Here is a 22,716-nt window from a genome sequence, read left to right as displayed (position 1 = left end):
TGGAACTATTGCAGGACTGGAGGAGTTTGTTTTCCTTGATGAAGGTAGAGAAGAAGGCTTGCAGCAGCTTTTTGGATGAGTTACATTTTGTGTATGATGAATGCGGGTGCTCAATGGTATAGGCTCTTGATATAGTCAAACTTAAGATTACTCATGTGAGGATGACTTGTATTTTTGGTTGATGTACAGCATATGGGAAGATGCATTGTAGAGTATTCATTAGGTAGAAGGCAATCTGTTATGTTAGGATGCGGTATCAAGGATAGGTTTCTAATTTATCTGGATGTTGTTGGCTGGGCGGTGTTCCTTAGACCAGATGGCGGTAAGTTTTACTTTTGCCATTGTCTGCTGGTTATAATTTCTCTCTTTGTGGTTTTGATCTTTAGATGGTTATTCATCATCCATATGCCTATGGCATGGAAGCAGTCATAGATTTGTGAAGTGTGGAGGTCTTCAGAACTATCCATTCTTAAAATGATTTGGGTGTTATATGCATAGTTGTAAGAAGGAAGATAGTCTGATTTAATCAGATTTGGTAATGGGGTATGGTAGAGTTTGAATAATAAAGAAATAATGCACCTCAGAGGAATGCCAGTGTTGTGGTGATGTGATGGTAGGTAGACTACGCTTTATGAAATAAGCAATCAATTTTGGAGCTTTTTCACAGATTATTAGGTTGTGGAGTTGCGGTAGCTTGTGGTGGTGGACCGTGTCAAATGTAGCTGATGAATCCAGAAGCAACAGGGCAGCTACTCTGTTTTTGTCCTTTTGCAGTGCAAGTGACCAGTTTCTGGATACCAGATTATTCATAAATAATGGTAAAAGTGGTTATGCTGGCGGCTCCTGTTCCCACGTAACTGGTTAAACTGCCAACTGTTGTGAAATATTTGCAATTATTTTCATTCAACGACACCAGTTTTGCAAAGTTTAAATGCACACATTTTGACTATTGATAGTTCACTCATATTGTCTGCAGAAGACCGTTGTAACATTCTTCTGCACTTTTTATTTGGTAAACAAGCTTTTGCCACGCCCAAATGTAGCCCTTTTTGAGAATAAGTTAAAAGGGGTTATAAAATGTCAATGTAGCTACTATCAAATAGTTGACAGAATTTAGATACAAAGAAGTGGTGAACAAAAGGACATCAGATTGTAGTCCTCAGAGGTCAAAGAGTTCCGCCTGTTCCTTAATAAATGGTGCTTGAGAACCCTTGTGTGAAGGAAGATAACCTACCATCTCATGTACATGGTTTCCTTCTCTTCTGTGCTGCAGAACTTGCCAGCATGTTTGGCTGCGTCGATCAACGTGCTCTGTCCCTAGGACTTTTGGGGAGTTTTTCCTAATGACAATCCATTATCAGCAGCATTGTGATAGTATTACTGAATTGTGGTATAACATCAAAACATCTGACATTCTGTAAATGACTTCATTAATGGGAATTTGCACATTTCTCCCAAATGAGAATGCAGCATAGCACAGCTCCATTGTACATAAGCAGCAGATAGTATGCCTGAAGGAGCTTCCATTGATACCCTATTTCTTTTTTTTTAAGAACTAAGCTTTTCTTGTTGCTCTATGCTACTAGTGGCTTTTTAATCATTTCCACTGCAATTATGTGGCAGAGGAGAACCACATTATGGAGAAGGGTTTACTAAATTATGCTGCAAGAAAAGGCAAGTTATGTGACATAATGCAGCACATTTTATTATATTATTACTTCATTATTTAGCTTTTGGTCAAAGCTTTTGACCCGCTAGAACCATCCTGACACCCAAATATAGCAACAAGCAAATGCAAGATGGCCAGTCATGCTTGGCAAATGGCCTTCCACTGTGCAGTAACACGTTTTTAGTAAATATTGATCATTTTGAGTTAAACATTTTGTTCTGGTAAAATCTGACGGTTATGCAGCAGATGATGGATTATGTGGCAGATACTGCAAAATTGCAGAATTCCAGTGGCCTTGCTTACAATGATGTGCCCGGTATCACTTGGTAATGTTTGCCCAAAGTTCCTGATTCAGGGCATTGACAACTGTGGGGAGAGGAAGGTGATGATACAAATAACTGATGGTCAATTTAGAAATGAAGAATTACCATTAGGATCAATAATAATTTGATTCCACCCATAGGCACCTCTGGCTTCCAGCAGGCAGAGTCCCTGAGTGACTCTTAAGTGGTGTTTATATGGTCAGGAAAGGGTATAGTAAGAGAAGAGGTTGTAAGGCTCATATAGGGATCAGGGAAGGATAGTAAGAGCTAATTATTCTTAAGGCAATAGTAACATTAAGGGGTTGTAAGGCATTTAAAGGTTTAGGGATGGGTAGCATTAAGGCATAGTAAGGATTATGTAGAGTTCATGGAAGGGTAGCCTTATGGAGTTTATAGCAGAAGGTATTGGAGAGGGGTAGAAAGGGTTTTTAGGTTTCAGGAAAGGGTAAAAATAAGTGCTAGTAAAGGTTTTTAACATTTAGGGGAAGGGTGGTGTTATTGTGCAGTAATGGTTTTTTAGGGTTCGAGGATGGGTAGCTGTTAGACCTGTAAGCTCTTGGTGTGGTTTCTCCTGGCTAATGCGAGACCCGTTGCATTAAAAATGCTTGTTTCAGCATGGCAAGGGCACCCACTTGCCAGGCCGAAACCTTCCCTTTTACTACATGTAAGTCACCCCTAAAGTAGGCCAAAGGCAGCCTCTTGGGCAGGAGGGTGCAGTGTATTTGAAAGGTAGGACATGTACTAGTATGTTTTACATGTCCTGAAATACTGCTAAATTAGTTTTTCTCTATTGCAAGACTGGTCTCTCCCATAGGGTAAAATGGGGATTGCCTTCAAATACCCTGTTAAGTGTAATTTCCCATTGGGAGCAGATTGAGATGTGAAGTTTGGGGTCTTTGAATTCACAATTTAAAAATACATGTTTTGGTGAAGTTGGTTTTTTAATTGTAAGTTTGAAAATGCCACTTTTAGAAAGTGGGCATGTTCTTGCTTAACCAATCTGTGCCTCTGCCTCTCTGTGGAATACATGTCTGGGTCAGGATTGCAGTTGAGCTGTTTGTACAGTCACTGTAGACAGTCACACAAACTGAACCAAGGTGTGTCCTGCATAACCTGATGGCCCATTACCAGACTGATGGGTCTTCCTGTGCTAGAGTGGTGGGAGGAGCTGAAACTTACACATGTATACGGCTGTACCTGTCCTCACACAAAGCAGTCTCCATCCCCCTGGAGTGTGTCCAGGGCCAGGGCAGGGACAGGTAGTCTCTTGTACACTACAAAGACTTCTGTTTGTCGTTTGCCTACTTCAGTGACAGAAATGGGTATAAGTACGGGACCTCTGGACCTCTGACACCACACAGTTAGACTTTTGGGCTGAGGACATTCTTCCAGGAAGAAGACTTGGATGCTGTTGGAGGGACACCCACTCTGCCTTCTGCTTTGATCTGCTGCCGTGCTACTTCTGTCCTAGGAGTGAAAGGATTGGACTTGGCTTTCTACATCCTGATTACCAAGGTTCTCCAAGGGCTTGAACTGACCTTGCCTTCTATTAAGTTTCAGGGCCATTAAAGATTTCACCTACCAGCCCTGGGCCCTTGGAAGTGAGCTCTGGCGCAACTAAGAAGAAACTAAACACATCGACTCCAGAGCGACTTAGGAACTTGCACTGCTGTCTGACGCCGCACCACTTCCTGCACTGGGATACATGGTCCCCCCTGAGTTTAAGGACCGTGACGTGCAACACAGGACTGATGCCGTCGCAGTGACTCCAAAGTACCGCCACAGCGTGAGTCCAAAGCATCGTGTCATCGATGCCCATGACACATAATTCCTACTCTGCCACAGCACCTGAGGCCCCAATGTGTGATGGAGACACTGTAAAGTTGGTGCCTCGCATCTTGACCTGCTGGATTCACCAAACTGCCTTAGCATAAGGAACCAATGCCTCACCACCCCTGCTTAGCAGTAAGGAACAGATGCCTCACCTTCCCATTAGCAGTAAGGAACCAACACCGCACAAGCTCCAAGCCTCTCCTCCCCGACTCCTTGCAGTGTTTTTGTTTTCTCATTGTTTTCCAAGGTACTGTACCCAGGGTCCATGCGACTCCGTGACTGCCTCACCCTCCCTTGCAAGTGAGGTCTGACTGTTGGAAGCGACCCCGTCAAGATGCTGTGATAGCCCCAGTTAGCTATTGTGTTTCTAAGCGCTATAATACAGTTAATCTTTGAAAATGTATATCTTTAGTTGTGTATGTTGGATTTGTGTCATTTTGGCCTTGTTTTACTCCGATAAATACTTGCTTTTTTCTAAACTTGTGTGGAGTAGGTCTGTGGTGTTTTCACTGTTACTTCGTGTGTGTACAACAACTTTACACATTGCCTCTGAGATGAGCCTGACTGAGTGAATTTACCAAGGGGGAGGGGAGCGGGGGGGGGGGTAATGTTAGCTGTGTGACTCCCTTACCCTGACTAGAGTGAGGGTCCCTACTTGGACAGAGTGCAAACCACTGCCAACCAGAGACCTCATTTCTAACAGTAGCATTAGCTGGTAGTAAGTGTTTTTAGGGGGGTCAGGGATGGATAGTTTTAAGGGGTAGCAAGGGGTGTTTCGTTCAGAGATGGGAAACATTAAAGAGTAGTATGGGATTGTGGGGTCCTGGAAAGAATAGCGTTAAAAGGCAGTTAAGGGTTTTAATAGTTCAGGGTTGGGTAGCATTAAAAGGTTGCTATGTTTTTGCTGTTCAAGGGAGGGAAGTGCTAAGGGTCAGTATGTTTTTTTTAGCTTTTGGGAATGGCAGCTAAGTGTTTCTAGGGTTCAGGAAAGAGTATAGTGATAATTGTCTGTTCTCATTTGCAAAGGGTCCTAGCCCCAAGCAAATGATACACTTTGCCTCTGTTCCTTGACCATATTGCAGATATGGGTGCCTCCAGATGTAGGTTGTGGCAGGGGTCATAGGGATGTCCCTGGATATTCCCCTTTCCCCAGGGTAGGTTCAGTAAAGCACAGCACCTGCCTGCAGGGGGATGCCTTGTGAAAGTTTGCACTGTTTAAAGCATTAGATTGCTGTAGTTAATACTTCGGAAATGTGTCTTCGAAATTTGGCGTGTTGCCAAACTATTCAAAATAAAAAGCTCCGTTGTTGCTGGTTCTGCTTCTTGAGCATGAGAGTCTGGTGTGTTTTGAGTAAAAACCTGCGCAAGGCGCATCGCACTCTTCTGCTTGCACATAACAGGATAGTGTTAATGTAAAATGTAATTTTCAGCTGAGCCGCCCAGTAACAACAGGAGATGTGTTCTGCTAAAGAGAGAGACTGATACCATCAGTACGTCATGTGCTCTTCACTCCGCAGTCATTATTGACACCGAGGATGTGTCATTCTGACACCAGGTGTAGTAGTCGTAGACAATGCCACATTCAGGCCGTACTTCAAAAGAAGGGGCGAGTGTGTGTTTAAACAAAGCTCTACCGTGCAGTTACCCACCAAGAGACCTGCCTCACCCTGGGCACTTACCGCAAGCTATGTACTCTGATATATAATCGAACACCACCTCAGGAGTTCATTGTGGTGGTGAGCTGTATGCCTAGTAGGATGACCTCGAACAGTGTTCTAAGTGCTGGTGGTACGTCTGATAAATCGAAAAAATACCAAATTACATCATCTCAAAGCGAACAAAGCTTCACTCTCCCATGTTTGTGTCATTCCGTCCTAGGAGAAAACAGTTCTGTAACAGCCTGCTGTACACATCTTGGGTTAACGTCATGTACAACTGTGCTCCGAGGAAAGTAAATGGTCCACTCTAAAATCGACGGACACGTTAGGTTCTATAGTGTATGAACTCGTATAATAAAGATTTCTTTCCCGGTGGTATCTCAAACAGAAATGGCACTAATGTTGCTTTTCCATATTAAACATAGCACTCGGGCATCACAACTGTCCCGCACCCCTCCCGCCACGTTACCTGTTTTATTTTACGGTCTAGAGCGTGATGAGCAGAGGCACCACTAGGTTCTTGTTATAGCCATTGTTTTTAAACTGTGTCTCTCCGCATCATTGTGTGGGAGGATCTTTCTTTCGTACTGACTTTGTGGCTGTCTGCGTACGTCCAGATGGCAACAGTACACTTTTTTTTCACAATGATATAGCTCAGTTCAGGTCCAAGTGCTGTTCTCGCCTTTTCCGGCAGGTGGGATAGCTCGAATGCCCTTCTTTGCAGTGAGTTTAAGGGACTGACTCAGTCAGCCTCTACAGACCCAACACACAACGCTGAGAGACGGCTCACTTGCACGTGGTGAAGTAATTCTAGTGCAAGGGGGTGGGCTCTTCCAGTACAACAAGGTTTCTTCAGAGTGGATGACTCCTCTCTTTTGGTGAGGATTATTTTTAATGCACTGAAGGTGAAGTAGTCAGTTTAAAAATGTTGATGTACATGTTCCGTTTGAAAAATAAAGCACAAGCGGTTTATTTGCTAGTCTAGCAGTCACTGGGTGACTTGGTGACATGAGTTTGAGCTGTGTACTTTCAGATTCTCCTGGAATAAAAATATTTTCAGCCAAACATTTCCCACTGGTACCAACTGTTACCAAATGACTTGCTGAAGCACAGAGGCAGACATGTGACACATGATTTTAGAAGATCTGGTAAAGGTTTTTCAAAATATCGACAGGCATCGGCTTTAAAATAAGGAGTTCTGGACTGTAAATGTGTAGGTATATTGCTCACGTTTTACCCCAGTATTTCATTGGTTGGGGGGCCTTGTGACTTCCCTTTTCAGAGGAGGAAATGCACAAAAATGTCCTAGTATGAGGATCCCCAAGTTGACGTATTTGAGGAGATTTATAATTGCTTATGCATTCACAAAAGTTACAAGATTAAGTGAGGTTCGTTTACTAATTCTGTAACTTCCCTACCATTTAATATGCCTGTTTCCCCTAAATTGAAGTCACATTCCCTAATGCAAAGGGTAGTGGAAGTGACACACAGTGACCCAATAATACCCAGGAAGTGTTAAATAGCATCCGACCCACATTGTCTTTCCAGCAAAGGATGCCTCATGATCTTTAACCCTGATGACATCACATGTGGTTCATCACTAATGTTAAGATCTATACAGTAAGTGCAAGATGGAGGGTCTGTCGCCTTAAATGGTACAGCACTGGAAGCAGTTCTGCAGCCCTCTTTGCAAGAAAAAGTATAAGCAGTGCACTCAAAAGAGGTACTGCATTGGAACCAGTCGTGCTTGCCTCCTTCACACAACAGATACGGTTATGAACAGTAGTTACACAAACCACCATAACAAAACATGAAAAATATGGGCAGAAGATTGGAATTCACCTTCAGCTAACAGCTGCAGTACAGGAAGAAAGCAGCAGTACAGAACATACTAAGTTTCCCCTACGAAACAAAGTTTCGATAGGGACAGCACCCTACCTTAAAAAGCAGGCGTTGCACATGAAGAAAGTACCCTTCCTCCAAGATAAAATATGTAGAAGCTGTGTGCCCTTTTTACCACAAAACAATTCCCAAGTGGACATAGCAGAACAAGCCTACCCACAAAATGAACACAAGACAGGAAATATAATAAATAAAGGCAGTATTTTCATTTTTTGCTACAGATAGAAGAAAAAGGTAAATGGAATTGCTTTCGTTATATGCAAGGCCACTGTAATTATGTGACAGAGAGGACCAAATTATGCGGCAGGGTTGACCAATTTATTTGGCAAGAAAAGTCCAGTTATGCATTTACGCCAATAGCTCTAATGCAAGCAAAAGCGAGACCTATTGCATTGCAAATGCTTGTTATCTTCTGAGGATCTGTACAGGGCTATGTTATTCAGCAAAGTATGCCTCTCCACTAAAAGGACCCTGTACTGTTTGAAAAACAAAACACTTAGTGCAGTGCTGCATATTTCTTCAAAGCTCGTAGGTCAAAGTGAATGGTCGCACCTCAGTTAATTCTTATTTCACTGCAAAAAAAGAATGCGAGCACCCACTCTTCCTCTTGATAGTGCTTGTCTTTTCTCAAGGGGTAAGATGCTGTGCTGGCAGTGGCATTGCAGTCTCTGTCTTGGTACTGATTTCTGTGGAATTCTATTTGTGTTTGCAGTGCTTGGTCTCTCAATTTTGAAGTTATTATATTTATTGCCAGGCACAGTAAGTGTGTTACCCACACCACACCAGCACCTTCAAATTGCTTGGTAGGTCTTCCTTAGATACCCTTTGAATTATAGTCCGATCTACAGATATTTCTCTGCACTTATCATTTTTGGATCTTTTCCTATCTGATAGTCTCTTTTGATGACCTCATGTTTTTCAATTTGTTGCACGCCCAAAACTATAAAGTATTCTTCCTCACAGAAGATGACCCATTAACTTGGTGGCCAAATACACCCGTTCAACAAGATTCTAAGCAGCTCAAGGTGAAAATAAGTTTGATTCGGAATTGGGTGTCCCATCAAGTTTTTTAAAACTATACAGTGCAGTCTCTGTTTGTGAGGTGCACTTTATCATTATTGAAGCAAGGCCAATATGTGGCCTGTGCATGAGTGACCCCACACAGTGCATTCTAGTGGCTAGAGGAGAAGCTCATGAGCTCAAAATTCACCATTTCTACCAGACTCTTTTTAGGCACGTAAACCTTTGTAGTGTCCATGCCCCTTCTTCAGCTGCATCAAAGAAACCGATCTGCACTCACCCCAATTTATGAAAGATTTTTGCATCTAAGTTATCTGCGCCCAGGAGGGTGTCCCTCTGACACGCTCTACCTTGTTGAAAGAAAACTACAGCCCACCCTTTGCGGCGGCATCTGTTTGACTCAGATGATTGGACACAAATGATTTACGTTGATACACTTTCACTGATTGAACATTTTTACTGGTGTGATTCTTAGCTGAGGCCGAGATGGGCTGGGATGTGAAACTGCACATGTTCTTGTTCTGTAGCTGCAGATCTGTTGAAATGAAGACCTTTAAGTGATTGACTATAGAGTGTCAGCTCTCAAAGACAGGGCACGTCTACATTCTTAGAGTAACCAGTCATCACACATGACTCCTCACATAAGTAGCTTTCTCCTTGATTGGTTCTGCAACACAGGGGCTTAAAATTCAATAAAATGTACCTAGACCGCCTTCTGATGTTCTGAAGACATTACTGAACGTGTTTCCTTAGCAAGTGGGAATTCCAGTACTCTTATGTTTTTTATTTTGTTTTGGCCACATTTGCGCAAATAACCTGCACATCCTACTTCATTTCTAAGGTCAAAATGTTTTCCTGTGCTAAGTGGTACCTTTTACAACTGCTGCCTTTCTGCTCCTTTGGCTAGATTCATAGTTTGGCCTCAGAGTCCTAGGTGTGTGTTGTTGCTTGGGTTGCATGCATGTTTATAGGTGTCTGGAGTAAACAAGGACATTTCACCCAGAACAATCTGGCTTCTTTTTAGGGTGTCACGCTTCTCCACTTACACTTTATAAAGGAAACAAATCAACTTCTTGGAACTGGTGTTTACTTTTCCTTTGAAATTGGAGTAGTTGCACCGACATTAAAATATATTTGTGTATTTCCTGAAGAGGGGTGACATCAGAATCTAAAACTCGAGCATTGTTTTTGTGTGGAAAAAATGTAGGGGGGAAGTTTCTTTAATTTTAACGTTTGAACTGGTGAATGCAAGACAATGACTGCTTGTAGCTGGCAGAAGAGAATCTTTAAAGCAAAGTAGTAGTTATGGTTAAACCTTCACGTCTTCAATCTCCCTGTATCCAGGCAAAGATCCTACAGAGATTGACTGACTAGGCGGTGGCCGTCTCCTTCCATTCAAAGACTGAGTTGACGCCCATATTCCACTCATTATTTGATGTCCAACACGTTTCACTCCATTTATTGAATATATTTATTAGCTATTGTTTTAGCTTTGCATGCCCGACTGAATCAATTTTCTCTGGCATGACCACCTGCCTTAATTACATGAAATTAGGCAGCATGAGCCACAAAGGTTTGACGCAGTCTTAAGTTATTTATTGCATTTCCCGAAAATGAGAACTAAAGTGAAAGCTGATGTTTTAAAGCACTTCAGCAATGCTCATACCCGCTTACCCATTAGGCTTTAAAAAAAAAAAATGTTAACTGTAATGCGCTTGCCCAATAAATTGATAAACAGATTATGTGATGCCTCGGGCTTCATTCTGGATCTGGAGATTTTTTGTTGAGCAGAACCTCTGCTTGCTAAGTGGTGTCGACCGGCTCTGCGTCCATTGTTGGCATCATCTGCGCCAGATATGATGTCGCTGGTCCCATATAGGCACCACCCTGGCACTCTGAAGTCCGTTATTTTATTTCAGCACCAGCCATCGCTGATCCAAACAGAGCTACCCCTCAGTCATTTTTTCACTAGCTTTTTTTTTTTTTGTTCATTTTGTCAAGTTCTTCTTCTTTTTTTTTTTTCGAGTTGCTAACTCCTGGTGCATCAGTCAATCATCTAAGTTCAAGCCCTACGGATCCTGTCATTTGGCAATGTCCTTGATGGATCCGCACCTCGTGTGTGTGTGGATTGCGACCACGACCTGAAGTTGTGCTCAGAGTGTCGGGCCATGCATCTGAATGCTTTGAGGAAGTGGTACCTGAAGCTGATGGTGGCCTGATGCTCACCTCGTGCAAGTGAAGGCCTCGGTCGAAAGGAAGGTCCCGGGAGTGGTTACGGAGTCTTCCATCATCGTCATCCCACTCCACGTCCACAGGACAATCGGGTAAGTCAAGGCACAAGAAGTCGAAGAAAGCAAACTGTTCTTGACTTCACCTTGGGCATCAGCCGACGAGGTGCAGGATGCCGTCGTTGTAGGCCTCCATCTGTGGAGCCTGCGTCCGGGCCAACTCCACACCTATGAGTTTCCAAGAGCTGGAGCAACCCTCTCCCAGCCAAGACTTTTATGAGGGCTTGCTCCTCATTTTATGGCAGTGCAACACCGTGCAGCACCTTTGGACCCCATGGAGTTGCAAGGGGACCCTTTGGGTTCTGCGCCAGTTGCTTCGGCCTCAGGTCCGAGGGGCACCCATGGATCCATGCTTGGGTCTGGCACAGTGTCTGTTGTGATATCTTAACCTTCCCCGACGCGGGTCCTGACGCCTCTGGCGCCATCCCTGTCCTCTTTGCCAACCCTGACACATGGGTGCTGTGCAGCGCAGACTCTGGTGCCAACAAGAACCATGCCTCCTGTGTTGGATTCTGAGCCTGTTTCTTATGGACTAAGGTACTGTGTGGATTGTGATGGGTTTACTGGACCCTTTGGAATACCACCTCGAAGACCCTATGGACTGGCGTACAGACTTGGGTAAAGCCAATGGACTGGGCATATCCTCAGATACTGGCATGCTTTCTCCTACTGTGACTACAGAGGAGGGTGCTTCATAATTATGGTGGTACGAAGAGCAACTGAGGTTCTTGCCTTCAGTGGCCGTCAGGACTAACCTCCTGACAAAGGTGCTTCAGCCTAGAGCTTCATCCTATGAACCTCTGCTCCACTTCAATGAAGCCCTTACAGATGTCGAACTGGGTATGAGGTCCAAACTCAGCACAGGAACTTCTTTGAACAGTGCAATTGCCTGCCACCATTGCCCTGCTCCAGGCGACCCAGGTTTCCTTATGCAGCACTCCACCCCTGAGAGCTTGGTTATCCAAGCCTCCACTTTTCCAGGGTGTGTTCCCTTCTGCTCCCCCGTACAGGGAGCCGAAGAAGCTGGACACACTTGGGAAGATGTTTTCTTCCGCAAGCCTGGCATTGCGGTCCATGAACACTGCATGCCTTTTGGGCCATTATTCCCACACCTTATGGGATACGGTTGCACAAGTGCTGCCACATGTCCCAAAAGAGGCCTGGGCTGTACTCTCCCAAGAACATGCTGATAGAGATGCAGCAAAGTTCACAATCCAATGTGGACTGGACACGACTGACTCACTGGGCAGGGCGGTTGCATTGAAAGTGGCCCTTACGCGCCACGTCTGGTTAAGGACGTCTGGTTTTTAGGGGGATATTCAAGCCAATCTTATGGACATGCCCGCCGATGGCATCCGTCTCTCTGGAGATAAAGCAGGCTCTGTGCTTAACCTTTTCAAGGATTCTCGTGCTATTGCCAGGTCCTTGGTCCTCATGGCCGCCCATCGCCCCCCTCAGTCTACTTTTCGCACCATTTGTAGCTATGGAAGGGTCGCCCCGCCATGTCTGCTCCTGTCCAGCCACTGTGCTGCTCAAGTTGCCCAGCCTCTGCATGGCGGGGGCGTGGGATCCACCAACCTTGTGGTTCAGAGAGCCAGTGGGCTGGCCAGGCCACAGTCTGCCCCCCCCCCCAGCAGCCTCAAAACGATCCTCATCAGACTCTTCCCCACCAGAGACCAGTTGGAGGCATAATCTGCCATCACTTCCCCTGCTGGCAGTCCATCCCATCAGACAGGTGGGTTTTGCTGATAGTCAAAGGGGCTACTCCCTCCCCCTTGAGACTACCCCTCCATCCATGCTACCATCCTATTATCGGATGACCGAGGATCACTTGGCACTTCTCCTGGAGGATGTTACAGCTCTCTTGGCCAAGAGAGCCATAGGGTCCCTGTGCCAGAAGTAGGTCATGGTTGCTGTTTCCGCTACTTTCTGGCACCCAAAAAGGGCAAGGGTCTCCACCCTGTCCTAGATCTTCGGTCCATCAATCTCTTCCTCAGGAAGGAGAAGTTCAAAATGTCACTCTGGCTCAAGTTTCTTCTGCCAGGGGCCCAGGACTCTGGGTGGTAGTGGTGGACTTGCAGGATGCTTATTTTCATATTCCCGTCCTGCCTGCCCACCGATGTTATTTACAGTTCACAGTGGGTCACAAGCACTTTCAGTTCACTGTGATCCCCTTTGGCCTTACCAGTGCCCCTCGGGTGTTCAGTAAGGTGATGGCCGCAGCTCATCTGCGCGGGTCATGGGTTCCAGTCTTCCCCTAGCTTGAAGACAGGCTGTTGAAGGCAGGCTCCCACTTCCAGACTACGGTGGACCTCCTGCATTCACTGGAGTTCACTATCAATGTGGCGAAGTCACACCTCACTCTCAGATGCTTCCTTTCATTGGAGCTGTTCTGGAAACAGTGCAGTTTTGAGGTTATCCTCCGGAGAGGTGAGTCCAGGATATTGAGGCTAGGATACTGATGCTTCAGCCTCTACCCTGGATTTGATGAGAATGACTCTGGGGCTCCTGGGCATCATGGCCTCCTGCAGACACATGCCAGATGGCCTAGGGGGGCTCTGCAGTGGGACCTGAAGTTCCAGTAGGTGCAGTATCAGGGGAATCTCTCCAACATGGTCCAGATCTCGGTGGAAACTCTGCGAGTTCTGAAGTGTTGGCTAATGAACTGCGATTGAGTCAGAGGCAGATACCTCTCCCTTCCCCAACCAAAGTGGACAGTAGTGACAGATGTCACTCCTGGGCTGGAGTGGGCATGTGAGAGAGGCGAAGATCAGAGGCATTTTGTGTCTGGCGTGACCTGTTGGAGCTCCATGCGATCGGACTAGCATTGAAAGCATTTCTTCCCTCAAAGGAAAGGTAGTGCAGGTCTATGTGAACAACACCACTGCCATGTGGTACTGCAACAAGCAGGGTAGGATGAGGCTGTGGACCCTTTGTCGGGAGGCTCTGTGCCTCTGGACATAGCTGGAACAAAAGTGCATATCGCTAGTGGATCAACATCTGGTGGGCTTTCTGAACGCCAGAGCAGACAAACTCAGCTGGCAATACTTAGTCAATCACGAATGGAGTCTCATCCGGAGGTGGCTCAAGTTCTCTTTCAGCAGTGGAGAGAGCCTTAGTTAGATCTATTTGCCTCTGCAGAGAACGTGCAATGTCCGCAGTATTGTGCATTGGTGTTTCCAAAGTGCAATCGCTCTGCTGCGCTTTTTGTCTTGAGTGGAGCTCAGGCCTCCTGCATACCTTTCTGCCCATACCACTTCTGCCCAGAGTTCTGAAGAAGATCAAGAATGACTGAGCCCAAGTCATTCTTGTGGCTCCGGACTGGGCATGGAGAGTCTGGTATCCTGAACTACTGAGCATGGTCATCGATCCTCCAATAAGATTGTCCCTTCGGGAGGAACTTCTGTTGCAGTAGCAGGGTCCGCCAACTGAACCTGTCCAGGCTCTGCCTACTTGTGTGGAGATTGAGTGGCGACAGTTGGCAGTTTTTGACCTTCCGCCCGAAGTCTGTAACATAATCTTGGCAACCAGCCCCCAAACCTCCCCACCACCACCCAAACAGTTTCATTTATCCTGACAAAGTGGTGCTTCACACTAGGGCCTCTTTTTTGCCAAAAGTGGGTATGCCATCTTATGTAGACCAATCCATCACCTTGCCTACTTTTAACACCCCCTCCATCCTTCTAAGGAAGAGGAGCAACTCCACTGCCTTGAGCCAAAAAAAGCGTTGCAAAGAGAGGTCGAGCAGTGCAGAAGCGGACCATGTCCCGATTACAATCTGCCATGCACTGGCCAAGAAGCAATCCCCTGAAGGTTTGCGTGCTTATTCTACCAGAGCTACAGCTGCGACCACTGCGCTTGCACACAGAGTTCCAGTCCTTGACATCAGTCAGGTGGCAACGTCAGCATCTCTGCACACGTTTACCAAACACTTCTGCCTGGACAGTCAGGTCTGTAGGGACGGGTACTTTGCCCGTTTGGTCCTGCAAGACTTCCTAGTATGATCTTAATTTTCAGACCCACCTCGAGGGAGGGCATTGCTTGGGTATCTGTTCTAAGGTAAAGAATCTGCAACTAGATGTCTGTCAGATGGACAAGTTACTTAACTTCGGTAACGCCTTATCTGGTAGAGACAATATCCAGTTGCAGATTCCTTACCGACCCACTCATCCTTCACGCTCTGCAAACTGAAGGGGACTTCCCTTTCCAGGTCTTAGTTTTGACACACCAGTAGTCAGGTTTTTTTTTTTTTGGTTCTGTGCTTCTGGTAAAGGGAGGCAGCAAAATGCTTTGTGTGCATCCTGTAAGGAAAGAGACTGGGGAAGAAACCACAAGTGTTTAACAATGAGGAAAACAAACTAAACCTACACAGAAATGAAACACAGCGGCCTGAGCCAAACATTAGGAATTTGCCACTAAAATGAGCCACAAACAAAACAATACAAATTACCAATAAAAATGAGCCAGCAGCAGACGGGACTGAACCAGGAGAGCCTTGAGGGCTGGGACTGAACAATAGTCCTAGAATTCAGAGAGCTATGTAGCGGCCACAGGGCGGCTAACAAGACCAGGGGTCAGGGGCTGCTTCTCATCAGCTCAGTGTCTCTAGATACAGACATCAAAGATCTGCCTAACCCCAGGGTCTTATTGGGACAAAACAATAGGCCTGGGTACCAAAATAAAAGTGGCCCACATTAGCGAAGCATATAGTTAAAGTAGTAATAGGAGGGAAATCAGCAGTAAAGACCTGGCTATGTACCTGGCCCAGAACTGACAAATAAAATGACCTAAACTCTGATGTGTGAGACCAGCCCATCAGACACTCACCTATTTGCCCTATAGGCCAGTCAGACCCTCCATAACACCCTCTCGGAGTGAGTGATTTCCAACAATGCTGCTGCCAGGTTCAAAATATTCATAGTAAATAAACTACGTTATGTTCCAATGGGCTCCTTCAAATGAATCTCTACAGTCAAATCCAAAGTTATACTAGAATCCATTGTGTCAAATGTATACATAAAGCCTCTGTATTCTCAGGACCATACAATATTTTGCCTTCCACTAAAAATATAATAATGTATAACTACATATCCATGTATCAACCATGACTAACATCCATCTTTTAAAAAACTGCCCGGAAAGCAGTTTAGTCTCAATGGCATTAAGGATCAACCTTGTAAAGGATGGAAAACATTGGCATCAGTTCAAGCTCTTGCTAAATGGCATGCACCTAAATGTGTTTTCCCTTTTCTGCAGAAGTAGTGGAAAGTTCAATGTGCTGGCACCAGAAGGAATCATAGATGAAGGTTTGGGAGAAGGCCATGCAAAAGAATATTTTTGAAGCCACTTAGATTTATTTACCTCTTAAGATTCTAGGTTTACTAGAATAACTCCAGGAACTTCCTTCATGACATTTGCTTTTTGAAAGCTTTGACTCTCATTGGCTAAATAGGTTCTGCTTGCTGAAGGATCACAACAGAACGTTCAGTGTGTAAATATTCAAATGCAAGAAAAGAAATTGGCAGTGAGACAAATAATTAATCTTACTGTGCTGCGATGTAACCAGAGGGTTTGATGTGCCCAGAGAGGCAGATGAATAACTTGAGGTAGATTCCAAAATCAATTTGGGATAGTCGACATTGATGAAGAGGCTCAAACCAGTCATCGAACCAGACCATCGCACCCATGTCCAGTTTTTTCACATGCCAGATTTTCCTCAAAGCTAGGAGGGCAGGTAAAAGAGATTCAGTCCAAAGCAAAAAGGAAAACACACACTAGACATCCATCTGATTAATAATCTTATTACTGTCAAAAGAAGCGGATCCTCCTTGAAAGGAATATTGGCACTAAGGCACTGCATAGCGATGTAGAGGATTGACGCTGGGTAAAATAACGACTTTGAGAAGAGGACCTGAAACAAGAATACCTTATGCCTCGAAATCCAGATGGACGTATGGAACTAGTTCTGTGGCTCATCTCGTCACAGCTCGACCCAAAAAGACACCTTCCCAAGCAGCAGTCGAAAAGATAGAGGCACGGAGACCAGCCTCACAACCGCCTACATTTGTTTCGACACCTATAGCGGAACAAGGTACTAGAAAGTTGAAGATAGGTATAAACCCAGACATGAGTCACATAAGAACCACATTATTGCAGCGAAGCTATATCTTTTAGTCAACCACAAAAGAAATGGAAAATTACCCTTGATTAAGCTAATGCTCTAAATTTCGGCCTACAGATAAAAAAGGCACTCATAACCATAGGTGCCCACTCGTTTTCAGACTCTAACCTTCACGAACACAGCCACATTTGATACTCAAGGAGAAAAGGAACATAGATCAGGGACAATATCTTGCTGGCATGCATGAAACGTAACTAGTGGATTCTAGTGTAGATCAGATACAGCAGTATTCAGTTAAAGCACCCTTATAGATAAAACATCAACCAGTTACTTGGTTGTTCAAGGAGCAGCCTTCCTGGATACGGCGACTTTGGCAGAAGAAGAGGAAGACGTCCTAATGTGAGCATCGTCTAGAATGGCAAGAACAAACCAATTATTACCTGTGCTAAAAACTCTAAGCAGTTGAAAGTATTAGGACACCAGTTAAAAATGAGATTGACTACTCTGAGAGTGGAAAGGCAATACAAGGCAGTTTCATAGGTGCCTATTTACATAAAGAATCATGCCCATCGATACTGCTAGAAAGACGCACACACCTCATCTAGGGGGTGACAAACAACTTGATACTGTAGGAAAGAAAAGGGTGTGTGGAGCCATTAATTGGTGCTTATCAGTTTACAGGCCTTAGCAAGTAGGTGCTTCAGATGTCTCTGGGAGTAGAAGAGGTACTGCATTGTTTGCGTGACTCTCATACAAAGTGGGCACCAGACATAGTTACTGAGTAATCTCCGATGATGAAATGTGTTGTCCATTAGAGACTGCTACACTGCTTAAAATGGCGCTCTCAACTACAATGTTCAACGTTGTTGCAAATTTCCATCTTCATATTTGCCAAGTCAACACGGGTGACATCTGTTACATCCCAGACAAGTCAGTTTGGTTCCTGAAATCTTAGAATTTGGTTTCTTTTTTGCCACCAAAATGTACAAAATGAGTAGCGGAATAATTAAAGTTTAAAACCAGCTGCATGTGATTACAGTTTGACCTGTTCCAGGTTTCAGTGCCAGTCAGTGGGAAATGTATTTTGATACAAAAATGAGGATCGGCATATACGTTTATACTTTCGCATCTAGCAGCAGTTGCAGCATATTTTCAAAACAGATAGGAAATCTTGATAATCGAATTTCCAGTTTATCAAGTATTTTCTAAATGATTTAAGTACTAACTTAGAAAGTGGATATCCTCCTACCTATTACCTTGTTACAAACGCATGTGCAGTTCTTGCCAGATTTCACATTAATGAGGCTAATGGATTACCAACATGTTTTTGCTTATCCTCCGGGAAGCACTACGTGCGCTACATACTGTTGATGTTAAATTAACATGATAAACTGATAGAACCAAATACATTTGCAAAACAATTACTTTCAGCGTTTCACATTTGTGCAAGGGAAAAATTGTCAAAATCCAGATTTGCCGGATGGATTCTAATGTGTATTCAGGTCTGCTGTCCTAATGCAAAGTGAATACTGAAGACTGCCTTCCACGCCCTCTGTCTGATCTGCGATGAGAGCAGTGGTTAATTTGGAGGGAAAAAAAGTGCCGGTGTCCAAAGCTGTCCTCTGACACACGAACCAGCTGCAATTAAATGTGAGAGCACGCAATACTGATGCATTGTAACCTTAAAGCCATTGGGGACCTCATTAATCAATTTACAGCCATTCCCTGCCCCTACAGCTCACTCTTGCAGTTTTCTGCTTTCGCCTCTTGTGACGCTTTTTCATTTTTATTTTCCTCCGCCTTTCCCATATGTTTAGTTTGCTCGCAGTAAATGCCTGAGTAAAAAAAAAAAAGGTGCGGGCCCTCAAAAATAAGTGGCGGTGCCCCGCACTGGAAACCACCAGCTCAAATTAGCACTGGGTGAGAGCAAGTAAGAACATAACACCACCCAGACTCCGAAATCTCCTTTAGTTACATCTCCCTGTTCCTATTAATTTGAGATCCTTGTGTGTCCTCTTGAAAGCCTCACACAGTTATATAGGGGAACAGCTCTCTCTCTCTCATGATGCACATTACCAATCAAAGCAGAAGTCAGCTGTTCCAAAGACTAGACCAGATTTAAGAAAGACAAAAAATGGGACGCTGTATCCTCATTTGTCCTTTCACGATAGAGCAACCACCCACTACTTCTGAGACAGGTCTCTTGTGCTATTCAGGAAGTAACTAAAGACTTCCCTCGTCTCCATCCATCTACCTTACTCCTGATCTGTGCCCTCCACATAACACTGCTAAAGTAACTGCATCCGTTCGACCTTGCTGATAAGTTTCCTTGTACAAATACAGATATAAGTAGGCTCCTTCATTTCTGCTTCCTGTTGTTTTCGCTAAACACTCTTGTATTTTATCACTTTTTATATTGTAAACCTGTCTCTATTTTCCATCTAAAAACTTCTAACGTCAAGGGGCTGGTTGTGACACTTGCTATTTTTTTTTGTGACGCACTCTACAGCCACTTGCCAAATTCTACTAAAAAATATATTTTTTAAATTACGTATTATCTGCTCTAGGAAACTGCATTATATTTTCACCGCTTAATTCTTATGCCGTTTACACCCATGCATTCTTGAGCCTAGATGTCAGTTTTAGAAGCACAAAGCAAAGGATGTCGAAATTGAATGCACTCGGCGAGATGCTCCTGGGAAGCCCCTATTTTGACGGTGTCCTGTGGGGAGGGGACTGCAAACCAAGTGCTTAGCAACATGTGGTGTGGAAAGCTTAAGTGGAGAGGTTGCAGGGAGATCTGCACATTTAAAAAAAAAAAAAAAACACCAAATGCATTTTGGGAATTCCAAGAGGAATAATGACATCTGTGTATCCATTGACAGTACGTTTTGGAAGGAAGACTTGGAATAATGGTAAAAAATAGTTTTTAGGTAAAAGTTCCAAGAAATGAGGGCCCTAAGTTTGGCGTATCAACTCTCATGGTCAAAACTTTAGATGATTGCCTTGTGCTACGCTTTATATAGGGAGTAGCCAGTGGCTCTATTAAAAGTCACAATTTCTAAAATACCTGCTGCAGTGTGACAAATAGTACAGATAAGGCATGACAATTAGTTAAATACTAATATTAAATCTAAGATAACACAACATCAAGAGGTGCAATAATTATAAGCACATTAAGGGGAAATTAATTCTTATAAAGAATTATTGAATAACATCAAGAAGAAGAGATTTACCTTTTGTATTCACCTTTAAGCTGGGGGGTCAGCCTTGTAATGTGGAAAAAAGCAGACGCATGGTAATTTATTAAAATGGTACAGATTATACTCGGATAATACTTACACAATACTAATGTACCACTCCTCTTCATTGAGCTTGTTGTTCTTGTCCTGACTCCTTCTTTACAATATGCTTTGGCAAAGCTATTTGCTGTTGATGCTTTCAGCATCGAACAAAAAAAGGTGGTGAAAAATCTTTTTTGCCGATTTTGAGAATCGGTGCAACGTATGCACTCATGGGTCATCACATATGTGTATACTTGCATCATGAAACATTGGCCCAGCGTGATGACACACATGTGCATGTCTCATCACACGCGTGTGGGCATATACCATTTGTGTCCTTTTTTTCCTTCTTTTTTAAAAATTTATTTTAATTTAAAGTTCCAAGATGCCGGACGCCAATCTTGGCGAAATAATTAGTTAAGTGAAAGCCAAATATACTTAAAAAAACACACTTAAAAAGAAGTTGCTCTGCAGAAGGTCACAACACGCAGCTTCGGGGCCCTGCAAAAATTTAAAACGAAAATAATTTGTGAATGTATTTGGCGAAATGAGTGTGTAACAGAGGTGGTGGAGGGAAACATCAGCTTTTGGGCGGGGGCAGTAGGGAGCAGATGAGCGTGAGCAACAGAAAAGCTTTAGACAAGTGGAATGTAAAAAAAAATAAAAGTGGAAAAAAGCTGGGAGTGGTAGGAAAAGCAAAGGGTAAGAAGAGGAAGCAACATAGAGTACGGTGGGGAGAACTGGGTATCCTGGGGTTGAGCAGCATATCAGGGACAGCAAGAAAGTGCCTCCACTTCCATGGTGTGCTGAACTAGAAAGATGAAAGTAGTTCCTTAAACGTGAACAGTGGAAGGATACAAGTCAAACAAGCATATTGTAAAGGAGATGTGTCCAGAGGAGGGGCAAACAAATGCAAAGGAGGGGAAGCTATTGAAGCTAATGAGATTGGCAAGAAAGCCAAGCTAGTAGGCTGGCCTAGTGTCCATTGCAGCTGTTGGTATTGTCTGCAGAAAATAAATTTGACAACAGGCTGCTAAAAGTGGTCAGTAGGTGTGTCCTAAATATCAAATACATAGACTTCTGCTATGATACTCGAAGCATACAAATATGTAATGAACATTTGGGGAAGGAGAAAGTGTAATTTGTCTTTTTTTAAACTGGCATACACCAAATATAAGTTGAGCACGTGGTTATAACTAATTCATTGGTTTGCAAGTACCACTGGTGTGAACTCTTATTCGTAGTTATAACAAATACCGGCCAACCCATTTTGCGGAGGTATATCTAAATCACCTTCCAGCTGCCCTAACTATTTTCCTAGAATGACAAGTGGACAGGCCGAGTGCACTATCCAACCACTCTGTTTTTTTTTAAATCGTTTTCAGCATGTGAACTATTTATCAAACCTCATTTGCTTTTGCCTCTTTTTATTTGTATTTTAATTTAAATTCAGAACTTCCCTCTTTAACTCACATCCCCGGCGCTGAGCGGTGAAGTTGCAACTAGCGCTTTGAAAGCACTTTGGTTGAGAATGTTACTCTCACACTTCCAAAAAGCTCAGATTACTGTAGCTCACGTGGCTGACAAACATGTGTATACATTCCAGAAGGTTGAACGTTTTATGTTCTAGTCAGAGCTCAGAGGTCTGCAGATAAAGAAACTTCCTTGAAGTTTTGCTTATGGGGCAAAAGTTAATTTTCCAAAAATCTACTCCTTGGATTTCAGTGTTGCGGTGGTCGACTAACTAATGTTTAAAAATAATGTTACGGTGTAGCATTTATTTTCATCAAATCACGTGAAGTTTTAACAGTTTTCTCATTGCTATTTGCTGTCTTGTTTTGTGAACTGCCATCTTCATTTCGCTTGCCTTATTTTCTAATATTTGCTATTGATTTTTATCCTCTACAGGCCAGTTGTGGGGCTGGATTGTTAAATCGATTGTCTGAATAAAATGTACTTTTGTTGCTTTTTTTTACCAGACAAACTTAAACTTGAACGAGACTTCAGCAAGTACAACTACCTGAGTCTGGATTCCGCCAAAGTAAACGGAGTGGATGATGCTGCAAATTTTCGTACAGTTCGGGTAAGAACCATATGCTATTAGCGGAATAATCATAATGAAAGAATTCGAGGGCATTTGTTTAGCACACATGCCGTGTATTCACCCGGGGCTCCTACCGATTGTGAAATTTAGATTTTAAAATGTTTCTTCTGCTCCGTTTTTCTTAACCCAAAGTTCCCCAGAGGAACCTTGTTTTAGAATTCATTTTTTTTTTTTTTTTTTGCTTTCCCCAGGGTGCACTTACCACTGTTTGATTTAACTTTATTGCTACTGGTCAGTGGGGTGAATAAAACGTGTCTGAGTTTGAAAGGATACTTTTTGGGAGTTGTTTGTGTGTGGTGAGACTTTGAAAAATCCAGCTCTTCCCGTTGAAGAGCTGGCATCTCCAGAGAATCTCCCCTCGTTGCTGTTACTTTTATTCCACGCGGGTGGACACCTGCCCATTGCTCAACCATCTGAGTTGGTTGTGTAAGATAAATGTCTACTCAGAAATGTTGCATCATAAATATAGGTATTTTCACTTTAGTGTGCTATGCAATTAAAAGCAATGCATAAG

The 22,716-nt window shown here is 43.7% G+C and overlaps 1 protein-coding gene across 3 annotated transcripts in view; it reads left to right on the top strand.

Annotated features, from left to right (window-relative positions):
* MYO1B (myosin IB) overlaps positions 1 to 22,716 on the top strand; it is a 678,894-nt gene that overhangs the window by 293,578 nt on the left and 362,600 nt on the right. For all 3 annotated transcript variants that reach the window (XM_069225875.1, XM_069225874.1, XM_069225873.1), the window contains exon 9: positions 22,078 to 22,181. In XM_069225875.1, coding sequence (XP_069081976.1) covers positions 22,078 to 22,181 — 104 coding nt within the window. The remainder of the gene's footprint in view (positions 1 to 22,077; positions 22,182 to 22,716) is intronic.

Source organism: Pleurodeles waltl, chromosome 3_1 (assembly GCF_031143425.1).
Source record: "Pleurodeles waltl isolate 20211129_DDA chromosome 3_1, aPleWal1.hap1.20221129, whole genome shotgun sequence".
Taxonomy (NCBI): domain Eukaryota; kingdom Metazoa; phylum Chordata; class Amphibia; order Caudata; family Salamandridae; genus Pleurodeles; species Pleurodeles waltl.
Note: the sequence above shows the minus strand (reverse complement) of the source record. Positions and strands in the feature narration are given on the sequence as shown.